Below are 19,339 nucleotides of genomic sequence, written 5' to 3'. Positions count from 1 at the left end.
TACAGTGCAGTTTAAGATATGAATAGTTCAATTAAAAGCAGCGACAGAAAGAAAAGTCTTTAGTCTGGATTTAAAAGTAGTCAGAGTTGCAGCGGACCTGCAGTTTTCTTTGAGTTTGTTCCAGATATTTGGAGCATAATAACTGAACGCTGCTTTACCGTGTTTAGTTCTGACTCTGGGGACAGAAAGCTGACCAGTCCCTGAAGACCTGAGAGATCTGGATGGTTCATAATTTAGCAGGAGGTCAGAAACGTATTTTGGGCCTAAACCATTCAAAGCTTTATAAACTAGCAGCAGTATTTTGAAATATATTCTTTGACACACAGGAAGCCAGTGTAAAGACTTCAGAACAGGAGTGATGTGATCCACTTTCTTAGTGTTAGTGAGGACTCGAGCAGCGGCGTTCTGAATCAGCTGCAGCTTCCGAATATATTTTTTAGTGAGACCTGTGAAGACACCATTGCAGTAGTCGAGTCTACTGAAGATAAAAGCATGGACAAGTTTTTCCAAATCCTGCTGTGAAATTAGTCTTTTAATCCTAGATATATTCTTTAGGTGATAGTAGGCGGATTTAGTAATTGTTTTAATGTGACTGTTGAAACTCAGGTCAGAGTCCATGACTACACCTAGATTTCTGGCTTTATCTGTTGTTTTGAACATTGCAGGCTGAAGCTCAGCACTAACTTTTATACGTTCTGCCTTGGCTCCAAAAACCATTACCTCAGTTTTATCTTTGTTTAATTGGAGAAAGTTCTGACACATCCAGTCATTGATTTGTTCAATGCACTTACACAGTGTTTGAATTGGAGCATAGTCTCCTGGTGAAATTGTTACGTAAATGTGTGTGTCATCCGCATAGCTATGGTAACTTATGTTGTTGTTTTTCATTATCTGAGCCAGTGGTAGCATGTAGATGTTAAAGAGAAGAGGCCCCAAGATGGAGCCTTGAGGTACCCCACATGTCATATTTGTCAACTCAGATGTGTATTTACCTATAGAAAGAAAGTTTTTTCTGTCCTTTAAGTAGGATTCAAACCAATTTAGAACTGTTTCCGAAAGTCCCACCCAGTTTTCTAGTCGGTCGAGTAATATGTAATAATACTAACACTGAAGTTCTGCCACTGTCTGTGTTTAAGTGGATGTCATTGAAGACCTTTACAAGTGCAGTCTCAGTGCTGTGGTTTGGACGAAAGCCTGACTGGAACACATCGAAACAGTTATTTAAATGCAAGAAATTACTCAAATGTTGAAAGACTACTTTTTCAATGATTTTACCTAGAAATGGCAGGTTTGATATGGGCCTGTAATTGTTCAATGTAGCCTACTCTGTGCTTACAAGCATAGTATACAGAGCATCTCAAAGGGATATTGCATTATTGCCTAAGGAGACTATAAAAAAGGAATACCATAAAGCACATAAGGTCAGAAAAGATTAATTATAGAACACCATAAAGACATTATCCAATGTTCTCCCAGTATAATTACTATTTCCATATAAGTTTTAAGGCTATTATGAGACAGCAGGCTCAGCTCGTGTATAAAGAGGCTGCCCTTCACCTGGGGGGGGGGGGGGGGGGGGGGGGGGGGGGCTGGGGGGGGGGAGGCGCTGGGGGCACGAGGTTGAAACAGCATGGACGACAATGTGCCTGGCTGAAAAGCCTTGAGCAGAGTGGTAAAGCAGTATCAGCTGTAGGGGGTGCTATGCTAAAGCTGATCGTGACCTCTGACTCCATGCTGGCACCATGAGAGGATTTAACTGCCTGCAGAAATAAATAAGGTGGAGTATTTTTGAGGCAATGCACATTTTAAAGTGACAGGCATAGACTTTTTTTAAGCTAAAAGTGCATACATTATCTGATTATGTCACTCAACCCTCATTTGGGGCTCTAATGTAAGCAAGAAAAAAATCACTACAGGGTATTTTTAGTGACTCTGGGGCCCTTAAAGTGAACTTTAACTATGACAGGAACACTCGTTTACTTGACTTTATTTCCTAAATTAAATATTCAAGTTATAACCAATAAGGCGTATAGCCTATATGTGGAATTGTTGTAGAAATGCATCACAGAATACCATTGTTTAGCTAAGTGTATAATAACGACATGGGAACCCCCAGTCCCCCGATCCCACAGCAGAGCAGCCTGACCAGCCCGTGAAACGTGCCTCTCCAGACGCACGGTGCTGGCCAGCAGCGCATTACACAGGCGGCGATGTGGAGGTCAGTCGCTCATCAGTGCCGAGCAGTTTCCCCCTTAAACCCCTATCTCTACTCGTCGTCCAGAAAACAAACGGGATTTCTCATCTTACTCCATCGGTGCAATCCCGCAAGTCACGTCTCGCTGTATGGTTTTCATTTTTCGGGTGGCAGGTGTCCCGGTGCGTAGTCGTCCTCACACCGGACAAGTGATGCTCTGAGCTGCGCTGTTGCTGCGCTGTCGCCTCGCATCTCTGCAGCAAAGCGGATAGGGAAATGGTGCCAGGCTCAACTCTCCGGCGGCATTCAGAGGTAGGTACCTACAGCTGCCCTCCTGCATACATGCACACAAGGTGGGATACTTTCTAGTCAATGCATGTTTGTCCCATTTGATCAGATAACAGAGGCTCCGAGCACAATGTCCTCTGCAGGGAGCTCAGCACTGCGTCTCCACGCACTACTTTTTGAATATTTAATTTAACCCAAAATCGATACACAGATATTACTGTGGTGAATGACCTTATCATATAGTCTAGGAAAGGCAAACATGGAAGGGTTTCCCCTTGCGGATTTATTGTTGCAACGATGACTTGAAGTTTGTCTTTTTAACCCTCAAATGCATCTCAGTTACTCAGGGCAGTCATTCATTCTCCTGTTAGATATTATTATTATGTCATACAGTTTAAAATGATACCATTACAAACCAAAGCTATACATATTGTCATAAGATATTGGAGAAAAAACAAAAAATGTGGCATCCTGAATTCTTATATTCTTATTAATTTTATGTTTTGTATTTCTTTGTAATCGATTCATGAGGCAGCAGAGTTCCAGTTTTTTGTCTCTAACAAAGCGTAGTAACTATCATAATCTCACGTCCTGAAGAGGGTAGCCTGAGGGATCCCATTTACAGTACACAATGCCAGCAAACTATAAATCAAAAAGCCTCCCATTTTTGTTCCCCTAATGGGAAAACTGATCATGCCATTCATTACACATGCACTGCAGAAGGTGCTCCACTGGGATGAGATTATGATAAAGATATGAAAACATAATAATTGATAAATGACGGATTAAGTAAAGAAGAAAGGAAAGGAAGGGGACCTGTACAAATAGAAATGAGGGTAATTTCCCCTCCTCTTTGCTAATCAAGTTGATTTCTAATCAAGTCCTTAGCATTAATTCATACTACCTGCTATCACAGGTATTTTAAGTTGGCAAGCATGTGTTTTTCTTTTTGAATCTTAATTAAACAGAATGTGTCAGTCTTTCCATTTATCATTAAAAGCTGTGTCATTAATGTCTCAGAGGCTCTACCTTTCCACTTGTCCTCCCTCCCTCCCTTCCCTCCTCCCTCCCACCTTCACCCTGCTGATGGTGTCATGTTTTCCTGCCTCCTCTCACAGGTTAGACTCTCACTCATCAGAGGGTCAAAGCCACAAACACATCACCCCCTCACCTCCTGCCTGGCGAGGGTCCTCCTTCTGCCTGCATCCATCTGAACTGCAGCGAGGACAGACGGGAAACTTACACAGTAGTGGAACTGCGTGTGAGTGTGTGTGTCAGCGCCTCAGTGCCTCTAGTGTTCCCTCTAGCCCTCCACTGTGTGTGCAATGAGGTTTGTGTGTGTCAAGGTGGAGAGTTAAGAAGACAGGACCTGTTCAAGTCAGCAAAGTCTGCAAGTTCGTGTCAGGGCTGAGCAGTCCATGCACGTGAGACTCTGTGTGATTGTTTGTGTGTGTGAGTGTGTGTGTGAGGGGCTACTGTTGACCAGGCAATGAGTGCGTCTCAGAGGGAGAGGCCATTCGATGCTGAGTTGAGCTAAGGGAGCAGAACAGGAGAATCTGTAAGAGGAGCAGCCATGGGGCTCGGACAGTCCAGCAAGGCTCCGGTCACCGAGGAATCAGACGATGGTGAGTAACTTTTAATATTCTTATACGATTTTCCTCATTTGTGCATCTTTGTTGCTCTACTTTTGAGCTCCACCGTTGACTGCCTCATCCAAGGTTGTCCATCTTTTCTGCAGCCTTATCAATGTGTTAAGCTATTCCTATTAGCTAACAAAATGAAGTGCACTTACAGTAAATGCTCCTGACGGATGTAATGCTGATGAGGTCTGCCACTACTCTTCCTCAGCAAATGGAAAAGAAGGAATAACCCTTGCTGTAGCCAAAGTTTGACTTTGATGTGGCCACAGCATTATATATGAGGCAATATAATATAATAGAATCAAAAGTTGATTAAGATATCCATGAAATGCTTCTGGACATGTTTCAGTAATGTTAGCTTTTGGCTTCATCTTTATAATTCCTGAAATTGGCATGAATCTTGCCAGGCTATTATCTTAATTTTGAGCTTTTTAAGTCAGCATTCAAATGAGTTATAACTTTGATTGGCACAGCTCTTGGTTTAAATGTATGTTCCCTTTTCTTGGTGACCTGAGTAGATAATAAAATGTGAAATGTATTGATTTGCGATTTCGTCTCTGAAATGTATTCCACCGGCTTCCCCCAAGGACTTCAAATAAGTCAGTGTTACATGAGTCAGTGATTTAGTCTGGAGTGAGATGGCTTCCCCAGGTGTGTCCTTACTGTATATATGTTTTCTTTGTATCTGGTATCCTAAATGACCTGATGCATGTGTCTTTTTATAGAGTTGTAATATCTGTGTTTTTGGCAGTGTTATATTTAATTTAAAAAAAGGTGTTCTGCTTAAATAAGCGATTTAGTATTGTTAGTGGTATTTTCTTTAACCACAACTGTGTCAAATAGCAGCATCCCATGGTGAGGAAATTCATATTTTCTCTTTTTTACTGGAGGTAACCTCTATGAAATCCTTATCCACGGTTAACCTTGCTGCTTGGTAATTTTGCGGGCTGTTTTGCAAATGTCACTCACAACACAGCGTCTCTGAAGTCTGAGCTAATGCAACAGTGAGTGCACCTTCCTGACTTCTCTCTAAAAGAAAAACAGCATGGGTGATTTAACCGAGGGCAGGAAAATAATAAACAAAGAGACCCATCGTTTAGATTATAAAAAGCCCTTCTCACAGTATTCCCCTCACTGATGAAAGTCCCGCAGACACAGGCCGGGTTCTCGTAGTGAGGTCAGAGGAACCGGGCAGGTTAACATCGTATACATCACCCTCTGAGTAGCAATAAAGATGCAAATTGAGTTTTCACTTTACACTTCGGGAACAGTGGTGGATCGTTTGTTTGTCAATTCAACAGTGCACATTAATAAATAATGGCATTTTAAAATATATATTATTACCAAATGTAAATGCTCCGAGGGTAGCTCACGGTGATTTTCATCTGAAGTTTCTGTGCACCTGACAGCTTTAATTACAGTTGTGGGTAAAGCTATTAAAAACATTTTACTTATTTACAAGGATGGTTGAGCCCTCCAACCCTTACTTGCAGTTAAGATTGTGGTTGCATATCAAAGCTCCACTAAAGGACAGGTCTGCAAAAATGTGGCACTCTCCCATATTTCACATACAAAATATCAGTGTTAATTTTAGAACATATATGACTCGAATAAATACGGATGAGGATTAAGGCCACGTGTTAATTTTTCTTTTAGATCTGACCACAAGAGATTTTTTTTTGGTTTAAGTTCTTGTCAGAATTCTTACTCTTTCATCAGAAATCCGATTTGTTTAATACATTTTTCTGACTTCTCAGAATTCTGACTGTCACTTTGGGTCAGATCTAAAAAAGATTATTACATCTGGCCCTCCTCTTTCATAAATAAGTGTGAAATTCTGATAAATTAGTTATGCCCCTTACTTTTCGTGTTTGCCGCCTATAATCTAATTGTGTCTAAAAGGGGGTAAACAAATCAAATTGATGTCATATGCCACCTAGACATGTATTTCACAGTAAACGCAGCAGCAGAAAAGTTATCCAAAAATAACATTATCATTTTTAGAATAAGTTATTGCTATTGGATGGTACAGACAGACTGCTTTCCTTGCTGGAGTCAGTGATGCATATGTTGCGGTTCAAACTCTGAGTAGATTTACAGAGAGGCATGTGCATGAAGGTGAACTCTGTCAAGACATGTTTATCTCCTCTGAGAATGATGTGTGTCCCACATGTGCTCCCCCATGTGCCACATACGTTTTTCACCCTGTGAGCAGGAGGGTCTGGTTAATGGACAGACCTTGTTTACTGCTGATCATGCTTTATTCACATCACCGTGGCACATCGACCCATGGGCTCTGTTTCAGTTGTCAGAGCAACAGCATGAGCGCTGATGTCCCCATGTTGGTGGGTCCTTAAGTGATTTACAGGCGTCAGTGAGAGAGGGGGGGGGGGGGGTTGAGAGAGAGAGAGAGAGGCAAATAGAGTGAGACCGTGCGTCCACAATGAGACGGCTAATTTTGAAGACGTGATTTATGTTTACCGCACAGAAACACTTAAACAAGAAAATAATGGATAAATCAACCTTTCTTTGTTCTATAGAACAACACCGTGCATCACAGTCAAACTCTGGTATTGAGGCTGAGCTAGTTTTACTCTTCTTAGTCCCCTTCTGCTTTCTGTAATCACCTTTTCTTCACTTTATACGGACTCATGATTTATTTGCCCTTCATTTACATATTTGTCTGTTTCTGTACATCGGAATTACCACGACCAAGTGCTTTAAGGGTCATTAAGCTTCCTTTCAAACCATGCAAACACATTGCTGCATCGAGTCAGTCAATCACTTTATGATTGAAGAGTTTTGCAATATAAAAACAAAGACATGAGCCACCGTATTGCAGTGGTCCTTCACTAAGATGAACATAAAACACTTTAGTTTACTTAAAGCTGATCCATTCTTAACAAAAAGTACCAAATGTGTATTCCACCACTGAAAATAGAACACATCTGTTGAGATACTTTTACTAAATTAAACCAAAAGTTATTTTTGTTGTCGGTTTTCAAAGGAGGTCAGGCCGATTGTCGAACCTCAGATTGAGGAGGAACAATGCGGATTCCGTCCTGGTCGTGGAACGACGGATCAGCTTTTTACTCTCGCAAGGATCCTGGAGGGGGCCTGGGAATACGCTTATCCGGTCTACATGTGTTTTGTAGACTTGGAGAAGGCGTATGACCGAGTTCCCAGGGAGTTACTGTGGGAGGTGCTGCGGGAGTATGGGGTGAGGGGGTCTCTACTCAGGGCCATCCAATCTCTGTACTCCCAAAGCGAGAGCTGTGTCCGGGTCCTCGGCAGTAAGTCGGACCCATTTCCGGTGAGGGTTGGCCTCCGCCAGGGCTGCGCTTTGTCACCAATCCTGTTTGTAATATACATGGATCGGATTTCGAGGCGTAGTCATGGGGGAGGGGGTCTGCAATTCGGTGGACTAAGGATTGCACCACTGCTTTTTGCAGATGATGTGGTTCTAATGGCTTCATCGGTCTGCGACCTTCAGCACTCACTGGATCGGTTCGCAACCGAGTGTGAAGCGGCTGGGATGAGGATCAGCACCTCCAAATCTGAGGCCATGGTTCTCAGCAGGAAACCGATGGACTGTCCACTTCAAGTAGGGAATTAGTCCTTACCCCAAGTGAAGGAGTTCAAGTATCTCGGGGTCTTGTTCTCGAGTGAGGGAACAATGGAGCGTGAGATGGGCCGGAGAATCGGAGCAGCGGGAGCGGTACTGCAGTCGCTTTACCGCACCGTTGTGACGAAAAGGGAGCTGAGCCAGAAGGCAAAGCTCTCGGTCTACCGGGCCATTTTCGTTCCTACCCTCACCTATGGTCATGAAGGATGGGTCATGACCGAAAGAACGAGATCGCGGATACAAGCGGCCGAGATGGGTTTTCTCCGCAGGGTGGCTGGTGTCTCCCTTAGGGATAAGGTGAGAAGTTCGGTCATCAGGGAGGGACTCGGAGTTGAGCCGCTCCTCCTTCGCGTCGAAAGGAGCCAGTTGAGGTGGTTCGGGCACCTAGTTAGGATGCCACCTGGGCGCCTCCCTAGGGAGGTGTTCCAGGCACGTCCAGCTGGGAAGAGACCAAGGGGTAGACCTAGGACCAGGTGGAGGGATTATATCTCTTCGCTGGCCTGGGAGCGCCTTGGGATCCCCCAGTCAGAGCTGGTTGATGTCGCCAGGGAAAAGAAAGTTTGGGGATCTCTGCTGGAACTGCTACCCCCGCGACCCGACCACGGATAAGCGGAAGAAGATGGATGGATGGATGGATGGATGGTTTTCAAAGGAACTGTAGTCCTGCATACACACCATATAATTGACACACACCATATCATTGACACTATCAACTCCATTTCCTGCGGAAATTAAATAATCTTGCTTGGTGATTTCAACAAAAATTGGTTGTATAAATCATCTGATAGAGAGAAAACATTTTCAGTAGTCTAAATTAGGGCCGGGACTTTAACGCGTTAATTAAGATTAATTAATTACACAAAAATTAACGCGTTGAAAAAATTAACGCATTTTAATCGCACTTATTTTTGCACCGCGGAACGTTTCTCACTGGATGAGTTTCAGGCGTACCGATTATACTGGAGCACCAACTAACGTTCATGACTTCAGACAACAACAAACCACAGTGAACAACAGTGGGAAATGTTGTTTTAAAAAACGGACGGATGGAAGCGTCGATAAGAGCACGGTTGTGTGCAAATTATGCAAAAAGGAATTCGCATATCACCGCAGCACATCAAGCCTCAAGTATCACCTCAATGCAAAACATATAGCAGCTAGCGTGGAAGCTAGCGTGGACGTTAGCCTCTTTTATCGCGTTCACACCAAAAAGAGCCGGTACTAAAATTAGTTCAAGCTGCTGGGACTCCCAGCAGCTTCTACTGAAGCCAGTCCCCAACTCCGGGGACTTCCGGCCGGGGACTTTGGGTGGCAGTATACGCCGTGAAGTGGTTTGCGGCCTGCCAGTAAACCCAAAGCAGAAGAAGAAGATGTGACGTCAGCGGCTTCATTTGCCTAATCCACCCCCAGGTTCAAAGAGTTCTCATGAACTAAATTCTCATGAACCTTTGTGGGAAAAGTACTGCGGTGCGCCTAATGGTAGGGGTGCACCGAATGGGAAATTCTTGGCCGAAACCGATACCGAAAATAGGAAACAGTTGGCCGAAAACCGAATGCCGAAAGGCCGAAAATTATTAATAGAAATATATATATATAATGTATACATTTTTTACCAATGTTGTTCAGCTACCTGATTATGGAAATAGACATGATTATGGCAAAACTTAACTTAAATAATAATCACTATTATGGGTCCATAAAACATTTATTCAGCACTTTTGAATGCATACAGTACATTTATATATGTCATGTATTATTGCTAAAAAACATTATATCGCAGTCTTAGTGTCGCCAACTCGTTTCTAATATGCAAAGACAACAAATGCGTCTATGATGTATTTTCGATCAGACGAGATCTCTCTCCCCTGTCTGTGTGCGAGGGGGCGGGGCAGTTTACACACACGCAGCTGCTACATGCAGCGGAGCGCACTGCGGAGATGGCGGAGAGAACGCGCTCCGAGGTGTGGTTAAACTTTACCCGTCTCGATGTGGAGAATACTTGTTACCATAAGTGCAATAAGAGTTTAGCATGTAAGCACGAGCAATTTGTCTAAACATTTAGCAAAAGTGCACCGCATGCAGACGGAGGAATGTACCGGGTTCGACTGTCTTTCTAGCAGCTCTGTAGCTCCATCACGAGTAACGTTTCCACGTCAGGTGTTATGTATGCTAGCAGCAACACACAGAGTTAACTACATTATACAAACATGGGTTAATGATTAGAGGAAACTGAGTTATTTAGTTTGTTAAAATTTCAGCTATTCTGTTTACAGTCTGTCATCAGATTATTTAATACGATTTGTTAAAGGCTCAGGGCAATCTCGATGACAAAGGTCAATATCCCCCCCCCCCCTGTGAGCCAGCCGCGAGCATGGTCGCCGCGTCTTTATTACGTCATCACAACAACACGTTAGGTTACCAACGTAAGCCTGTTCTGACATTCGGTGATTTTTTCGGCCGAAAGCCGAAAGGGCCTTTTTAACCATTTTCGGCCGATAATTTTCGGTGGCCGAATATTCGGTGCATCCCTACCTAATGGTATACTAAAATCCATGTGAAAAAAATTGCTTCTCACTGTTCTCAGGTCAAATATGTATATGTGATTAAAAATGCGATTAATTTCGATTAATTAATTACAAAGCCTCTAATTAATTAGATTAATTTTTTTAATCGAGTCCCGGCCCTAGTCTAAATGTTAAACAGCTAATTAATGAGCCAACTCGTATCACTCTTAGAACCCAATCTCTGCTTGACTGGATACTGGTGTCACATCCTGACAGAATCTTAAAAACTGGTGTCATGTTGGATTGCTTCAGCGATCATTCAATTGTTTATTGCGTATGGAAAATCAAATTAAATTAAACTACCTCCAAAACTAGTCAAAATCAGACAATATAAAAAATGGAATGTTGATTTATTTATTAATGATGTTGTTGCACTTAATTGGGACAGATTTCAACTAATACCTTTTGTACAAGATGCTTGGGATTTTCTGCATAAAGAGCTCAGCTCACTGATGTCATGAACAAACATGCACCTGTGAGAACGGTTAAGGTCAAAGGTCAACATCTCCCTTGGATATATTCTGAACTCATCAGTCTCTTTAGGGAAAGGGATAAAGCATGGTCGATATATCGTCATTCAAGAACTATAGCCGATTGGGAAGTATACAGGCATCTTCGAAATCTGAGTAAAACTATAACCCGAAATGCTAACTCGAACTATTATAAAGAATCTCTCACATCGGACTTTAAGAATCCCAAGCAATTTTGGACTAAAATTAAATCTATTTTAAATAAATCAGGTAAACATTCTATTAATAAAATAAAAACTGCTGATACAATAATTCATGACCCATTATCCATTGCCCAAATATTTAATCAGCATTTTGCTAATGTATGTTCCACACTACTATCTGACTATTTGACGACTGGTATTTCTAATAGTAACTCATACTGCAACAGTTATTTTTCTTTTAAGAAGATTCTACCACACGAAGTTCATAATGCTATCACAGAATTAAAAGTGGATGGCAGTGCAGGACTCGATGGTATAGAAAACAGGTTCATAAAATTGGCGTCCCATATTCTCATGTACCCACTTGCTGATTTGTTCAACCTGTCTTTGTCCACCTGTGAGTTGCCCACTATTTGGAAATGTGCACGCATCATTCCACTGCATAAAGGTGGTGATTTACTTGATACAAATAATTATAGACCAATCTCTATAATCTGTTCTATTTCCAAAGTTTTGGAGAAAATAATTTATAATCAACTGTTACATTATCGCAATACTTATAATATTTTATCTCCAGTTCAATCTGGCTTCAGGCCTAATCACTCCACAACAACTGCCCTACTTAAATTTACGAATGACTTGTACTCTGCTGCAGATGATGGTGAACTCACAGGTGCCATTTTTATTGAGTTGACAAAAGCCTTTGATTTCGTTGATCGATATCTGCTCTTGGATAAACTTCACGGCATTGGCCTTTCTAATAATACAGTGTTATGGTTTAACTCGTACCTTCACAGTAGAAAGCAATGTGTGGTTGTTAATGGAAAACAGTCTGACCTGTTGATCCAACAAAAGGGTGTACCCCAAGGATCAACTCTGGGCCCAATTCTGTTCTCTATTTACATAAATGATTTATCTTCTTGTCTCATTAATTGTTGTACTCACCTTTATGCTGATGACACTGTCATATACATCCAAATCAGATTTTTCACAAATTCAGATCTCTCTTCAATCAGATTTTAATATCTTACAGGACTGGCTATCACACAATAAACTACTGCTTAACAAAACAAAATCTTATACCATGGTCTTTGGTACCAGGCAGAAGCTCAAATCCAAACCTAATGTAGTAATAACATGTAAGGATGGCACTTCTCTGCATAAAGTTGATAGCTTTAAATATATTGTTGTATGGCTAGACTCTGAACTTTCATTTAAACTACACATAAAGCATGTAATACAAAAAGTCAATTACGGAATCTGTGTTTTACACCGCTCTCGCAATTGTTTTACGCTCAGTGTCCGAAGAATTGCTTCTCAACTTATTCTTCCGATTATGGACTATTGTGATGTTGTCTACCAAAATGCACATAAATCAGATCTTGCTCCACTCAACATAGCCTACAACAGACTATGCAGATTTGTTCTTGGTTTTCCTTTTCGTACACATCACTGCACAATGTATAACCAACTTAAATGGCCTACTTTAAATGTAAGAAGACACACGCATTGGCTTCAGCTGATATTTAAATGCATTTATCTTAACTATCCCCCTTATTTAAAGCAGTATTTTGTACCCTACTCACCAAATCATCAAGTTAGACATTTTGTTCAGATGTATTTCTCTGTCCCCTCTGCAAAAAAAATTGATTGGCAGAAGAGCGTTCATTTTCAAAGCCAGACTGGAATACTTTACCTGCTGCTATTAGATCTCTTGCATCATTGGGTATGTTTAAACATGCATTGTTATCTCACTTTCAACTGGTCTGTACTTGTTATTAACTGATATTGATGAAACTGATTTGCTTGACTGTCTCAAATTGTAATGATTGTGTGCATTGCTTGAATTGTACTTAACAGTGGTTTGTCTTGTGTGTCATGTTTTGCATTTTGTCTTTTTGTTTATGTATGTCTGTAAGTTGTTGCTATTGTCGGGACCCCCTTGAAAACGAGATGGTGCATCTCAAAGGGTTTATCCCAATGAATACACATTTCTATATAGTGTGGATGAAGGGTAAGATCAGAAAACATTTTTAAAATATTTTGTTGGCTTAATTTGGACATACTAAAATACAAAGATGCAAGACAGGCGTATACCCATACAGTGCAGTCATACAGAGAGCCTGAAATAGTGTGAAGCCCAAACTGAACAAGCGTGGTTACTTCAATCCAATCTGATTAGCGTGTGTCAGTCAAATTCAAATTGACTAGCAGCTGAGGTCTTCCATCAGATGGTTTCCTCAGTTAGTTTAAGCCATGGAAAAGCTGCCAATGTGTCAATTCCAATCATGTGCAGAATTCAATCATTACACGCTCTGTTACTCATGTGTTCATCATTTATTATTGCGCATTAAACCCTTCAGTGTTCTGCTAGTAAAATACGAGTCCTCACCTCACTCCCTCCCAATCTCTCCATGTTGGCCTTGCTCTCTCTCCCTTTCCCTTTGTCCGTCAATTTGAAAAGAAAAAAAACAACATAGTTGAATCTCCAAGTAGCTCATGTATATCCGAGTGTGTGACTGTGTGTATGCTTTGTGTAAGTCTATGCATGTATCTATGCTTCACATAGTCCCTTTGGTTGTGTAAACACTCCAACATAGATAATGTGAGAGAAGTAAGTGCCAGTGATACATGACTAACAGAGCATAACATTAACTGTCACATCCAATAGATCTAGTGACTGCAGGCAGAATGAGAAAGTGTGTGTGTGTGTGTGTGTGTGTGTGTGTGTGTGTGTGTGTGTGTGTGTGTGTGTGTGTGTGTGTGTGTGTGTGTGTGTGTGTGTGTGTGTACCATTGCAAGAGAAGTAGATCATGTTTATGTCCAATATATGTGTGTATTTTGATGAAGGATTGTGAATACAAATGTGTGCAACTGTCTGTGAGTGTGTGTGTCAGACGAGTGCAGAGAGTGGGAAGCAGCTGTTTCTTGCTCGGGGTAACAACAAGAGGGAAAAACCTTCTGTCCTGGTTGTCATGGCAGCAACAAAATAAACAGCCCCATTTGGTACCAATTGGTAATAAAAGTTGCTGATAGATGGAGGAGAGTGAGAGATGGAGGCTCTGTTTTTTTAAGGTTGTGTGTGTGAGTGAAATCTTGTTCAATAAGTGTCCTGAGGACAGGCTGAGAGGATGTCGAGCTTCAAAAAAGATAAAGCTTATCGATCTTTTGTTCAGTGGGAAAACATGCAACGATCATAAAATATGTCTTTGTGCTGAAGCTTATTTGAAATCTCTGTTATATTGTCGGTGACCTGTGGTTGCCCTGCTGCCTCAGGTTGACCGTCTACTTTCTTCAAATGAGTTCAATGAAACCTCACAGAGTACCAACTGTAACTGTACTGAAGCTTAACCTTCATCTATTGCCATTGAAGTAAGGCAATGACCTAGTTTAATTTAAAAAAAGGGTTACTTTACCTTGCATGTACAATTCATTTTTCAAACTTTTACCATACAGCAAATACATTTAGGCCTATCTGGTATTGATCTTGTGAAGTAATCTTGTAGAGAAAAAACTTTTCCTGTTTTGTATTAAATATAAAATTAACTGTTTTCTACTTTTCTTTCCCTCAGTGAATTTTGACCACTTCCAGATCCTGAGAGCAATAGGAAAAGGAAGCTTTGGAAAAGTAAGTCTATGTCTTGATACATATATGAAACATATATTTATTAATGTCCCAAGGGGAAACTAGTTTAGTAAGCTATATATGTGCAAAGACAGATGAAGCACACACAACAACACAATACTAGTACTGACACACAAACAAACACACATTCAAGGAGAACATAATTCATACCGTAGTATTTCTCAGGAGAGCCTGCCAGTTCAATAAACTCAAACATATAACAATATGTGAAAAAAAACATCCAGTATAAAAGACCAGTCCCGAGACGAATAAATATGCAATACGTATACAATGTTGCCTTAAAAACATATTCAATCTCGTTGTACTGTATATTAAATCTCCACACATCATCACGTGATTCCAGGGGTGCAACTCTTTTTTGTTTCATCACGCATTAATTTGCCTATTTTCTATATAACTCAGTTAATCTTTGATATCGTCAAATACATTGTTTTGTCTGAACAATATTCCAAAATCTCAAGATGTTGAATTTACAGTTAAATTAGACAATAAGCAGCTGCTTCACAACGTTGAAGCTGTAGGCAGGGGAAATTAAGAATTATCGCTTGAAAAATGATATAGTGTAAACCAAGTGTATAACGGGCAACATATTGTCAGTATAATACCAACATAGTCTAGTATAGCCTTCCATTTTAATTTCCTTCAGACCAACCAACAGCTTTGCAGAAACACATCTGAGTCGATTGCAGTCGTGTGTCCTCTTGCTCTTAAGTCATAAGGTGCAGAGCAGGTCACAGCAGCACTTATAGTAAGCACATATAGCAATGCACACTCACATGCACACAGTCCCACAAAGCATCCACACTCCAACAACAGATAAGCAGTCTAATCACAGAGGATGGAAAGCTGTTCAATGGGAGGAGTGATGTGATCAGGGTTTGGCTGATTAACTGTGCCAGCTGCTCCACAGATCATTCCCTTAGATAGCAGTAATCACTGGCTTATTGACATGTGTAGCAGACAAACACTAGGACAAATAAACATAGGGAAAAACTCCTTTGCATATTACAAATAGTGTCCATTCTTAGACACATTGTTAAAAGGGTTGAAATGTCATGCATTAACAGCTAACACTGCACCAGGTGTTATGTTCTTCATGTTGCTGCGTACTGCAATTTATTTCCACCGACTTAAATACTGCGAGACTTGTGAGCAACCGCAGCCTCAAACACTATTTAAAAAGTTAAATTATGTAACATTGGACAATCCAACACGATACAAAATATATTAAAGACACATGTAGGTTGAAACCATTAACAAAATGTAATTTATTATTATAATTAATAATTTTTCATTCGGTTTATAAACAGGAGGTTAGAGATGTATCTTTAGCTACAAATAACAGATGGGGGTAGAGTGAGACATTTTGATATTACATTTTTAATACAATACATTTGTATCCAAGAGAAATGTCTATGTAACAATACTGTTAGTGAGGACTGCAGTCTTTACTGTATGAATGGATGTTTGCAGAAAGCCAAGTTTGTGTCACCTTGAACAGCCTTGAAAGTACTGAAGGCTTAGCCTTAGACTAACATATAGTATACAGGCAGAACACGAACAAATTATTCCAACCATGTTGAGCAAAGACAGTGAATTCCTGTGATCTAGCTGGAAGGCTTTCAGCTGGAAATTAATGGACCCCTTTGTGATCTTATCATCAGGTCTGCATTGTGCAGAAGAAGGACACTAAGAAGATGTACGCCATGAAGTACATGAACAAGCTGAAATGTGTGGAGCGGAATGAAGTGAGGAACGTCTTGAAAGAGCTGCAGATAATGCAGAACCTTGAGCACCCTTTTTTGGTCAACTTTTGGTAAGTCAATGTGCTTAAGTGAATATGTGAATGTGGGAATGTCTATCAATTCATGGGGACATACCATTTAGCGCTTGTGCTGTGACATTTGGGTATTTGGAGTGCGTACTAACCAACATAAACTGCAGAAAATACAAACCCTTCCTATGTCATATGCAGGCTCAGTGGATTAATACCAGCCCCTATCTGAGTATCTCCACCTATAGCATGAGAACGACCTATGCAAAGGTTGTACCATGTTTTTTTCTCGCAAGCCAATCAGAGCAGACTGGGGCTTTTCATGAGGTGTCCCCTTTGGGTCTGTGAGGTTTTTTTGTTAATGACAAATAACCCTAAATCCTTCCTTACTTAGTGTTTAAGAAATAACTCTAGCTTATTTTTGTATTCAAACTGACATCCACTGAGTGACTTTGACAGAATAAGCCTCTCAATCCCTTGAATATGAATATAAAAAGCAGCTGTGTAACATTTTAAGCACACTAGAAATGGTTTCCACTTCAGCAGATTCGCCTTCACAAAGGCTTGTATACACTGGTTATTACCATCAGCCGTAGCAGCCACTTGAATGATTTTGTAGTTCATTTTGTGTCAACCACATGTGAATGCACAGACACATAGAGAGACCATGTGCTGTTAAAGAAAGCTCTGGATTGGGTCTCTGGATGCATTCAGAAAGGTGTATTTGCCCACTCTCAAGCCTCTGCGTCATCATCTCACTCTTTGAAGTTGCTAAAAGGAAAGTGTAGTTTGTTCACTGATCCAAGCTCCACTTTTATGGGTCCAACTCTCCTCTCTCGGCAGCCTCTTGTTTGCCTTACGTTTTAGCCTCAACACTGTACAAACTTATTTAAAAAGCAAGTGCTAATCTAAGATGACTCATCAGGTATTTAACAAACTCATTCATCATAATTTGAAAGCCTGAGCTTATTTAGCACCAGGAATCATACTTTTGAGATCCCTGATAAGTATGGCTTGTTAAGTTTCAGTCTGAAAGGCGTCATTAATTCTTGATAAGCACTCTGCAACGTTTGAGAGGAAGCGGTTTTCTTTCTGTCAAGCAGAGAGGCAGAGAGGAGGGAATGTCTGTGCAAGCACGACAAAGAAACTTCCAAAGACGTAGTCTTTTTTTTGGTATTTTATTAGTATTAAATATAATTCTTTTTTTTGTTTACAGGTTAACTTCTTGCTCATTGTGGTTCAGGCAGCTCCATGTAAAATAATCTGCAAATGTGAACACTTAAAAGAGATTATATTCATGGGATAGGATTTTCCTTTGTCTTCTGTCCCACTTTTCTGTCCTCTATTCACCTACTTCCCTTTTCTTCCATTTCCATTTAATATATTTTTGAAAGCTTTGTTTTATCACTAATTTAGGGGAAACAAAACTCTTGCCACAGTAGGAATGAATTAGAGAAGACAAACAGTGAGAGGAAGAGAAAGGACAGCGAGTCGCAGGAAAAGGGAAATCAGGCACAGAGCAGAGAGGGAAAACCACTGAAGAGGTGAACAGAGGATAGAGAGATGTGTAGTGTACGGGCTCATCAGACAAACAACGCCAGCGCTTGCTTTCTTGCTTGATTGCATGCTGTGTTGAACAAAAAAAAATGGTTGGAAGTTAATGCTTTTGGCAGCGTAAATCCCCCTGGGTGGAGGTGATTTCCTCCAGAGATGTGCTTGGGTCAGCGCTGTGTCCCTCTCTCTTTCTGTCTCTCTTACTGTGTTGACTTGGCATATGTTTTGATTGTACCGAGGTAAGCATTCAAGGTCAGCCGATTACCCGCAGCATATGGACATCACTGAGTCACCTGCATGCAGGAAACAGGCTTGTTTTTCTTCTCTGTCCTCTTTTCTTTCACCTCTTCCTCTCCTCTCTCACCACCTGCTTCTCTTCCTTTGCTCTCCTCTTGCTGTCAATGCTACTGGGCATGACCTCAGGTGTCTGTGCTCTGCGTGCAGCCAGGCAACTTCACACTTTGAAGACAGGAGCAGAACAAATAAAATAAGTTCTAAACAAGTCATTGTCCCTCCAAACTATTTAGCCTGATATTAAAGGTCCCCTATTATACTGTTTTTCATCAATATATTATAGATCTCAGATATATACAAAACATGTCTCTCAAGTGTTTGGCTCAAAATACCAAACAGATCTTGCATTGTAGCATTCCATAATCCCCTCTGTTTCAGCCCTGTTTCAAAAGTGCTGATTCTGGGTCTGTTACTTTAGATGAAAATAAGGAGCCACTCCCCACGCCCCTCTGAGAGATGTTTGGTTAAAAAGAACACCATGGTGCTCTAGGAGGAGATTCAGGTGATAAGGTGGGTGGGTGTTACCTTGGTTGGTGATGGGCTAATGGTTACACAAGCCAAAAAATCGTTATGACATCATAAAGTGGCCAACATTCTGATCAGCTCATTTTCAGACAGGTTTTATATAAATGGATCAGCGAATATTTTTCCTGAAACGTTTCAGAATCTCTTTACACAGAGGGGACCACATGTTATGTATAAAAGACATGAAAAAGTGGATTTGCATAATAGGTGACCTTTAAGTGGTGATTTTGAAGAATCTTAACATCCCACATTGTGGTCCGGTCAGTGTATTGTTGTGCCAGCTGTGGTAGGGCAGACGGTTGTGCCTGCACTGCACTACAGTATGTCCCACTCTGTAAGAGGAGCCTTTACTGGCACTGCCAGAGACAGACACATACAGGGAGAGATTACCAGCATCAGATGCTGCTGTTTTCAGCTTTCAGTCTTGCTGCCTCTTTATCTGCAGATTTTGCAGGTGATTTGTTTGTTTGCAGTAGGGAATGTCACAGAGGAAGAACTTCTTGAAACTATGCTTGTGGAGAAGTTGGGGGAAAATAGAGACAAACAACATCTTTGTGTACAG

The 19,339-nt window shown here is 41.0% G+C and overlaps 1 protein-coding gene across 1 annotated transcript in view; it reads left to right on the top strand.

Annotated features, from left to right (window-relative positions):
- Positions 1–2,211: 2,211 nt before the first annotated feature.
- Positions 2,212–19,339, top strand: part of stk32a (serine/threonine kinase 32A) — a 69,306-nt gene continuing 52,178 nt past the window's right edge. The window contains 4 exon segments of the mRNA XM_034206467.1: positions 2,212–2,506; positions 3,601–4,107; positions 14,557–14,612; positions 16,295–16,446. Coding sequence (XP_034062358.1) covers positions 4,056–4,107; positions 14,557–14,612; positions 16,295–16,446 — 260 coding nt within the window. The 5' untranslated portion in view covers positions 2,212–2,506; positions 3,601–4,055.

Source organism: Gymnodraco acuticeps, unplaced genomic scaffold (assembly GCF_902827175.1).
Source record: "Gymnodraco acuticeps unplaced genomic scaffold, fGymAcu1.1, whole genome shotgun sequence".
Classification (NCBI taxonomy): domain Eukaryota; kingdom Metazoa; phylum Chordata; class Actinopteri; order Perciformes; family Bathydraconidae; genus Gymnodraco; species Gymnodraco acuticeps.
This window is presented reverse-complemented; position numbering and strand designations above follow the sequence as displayed.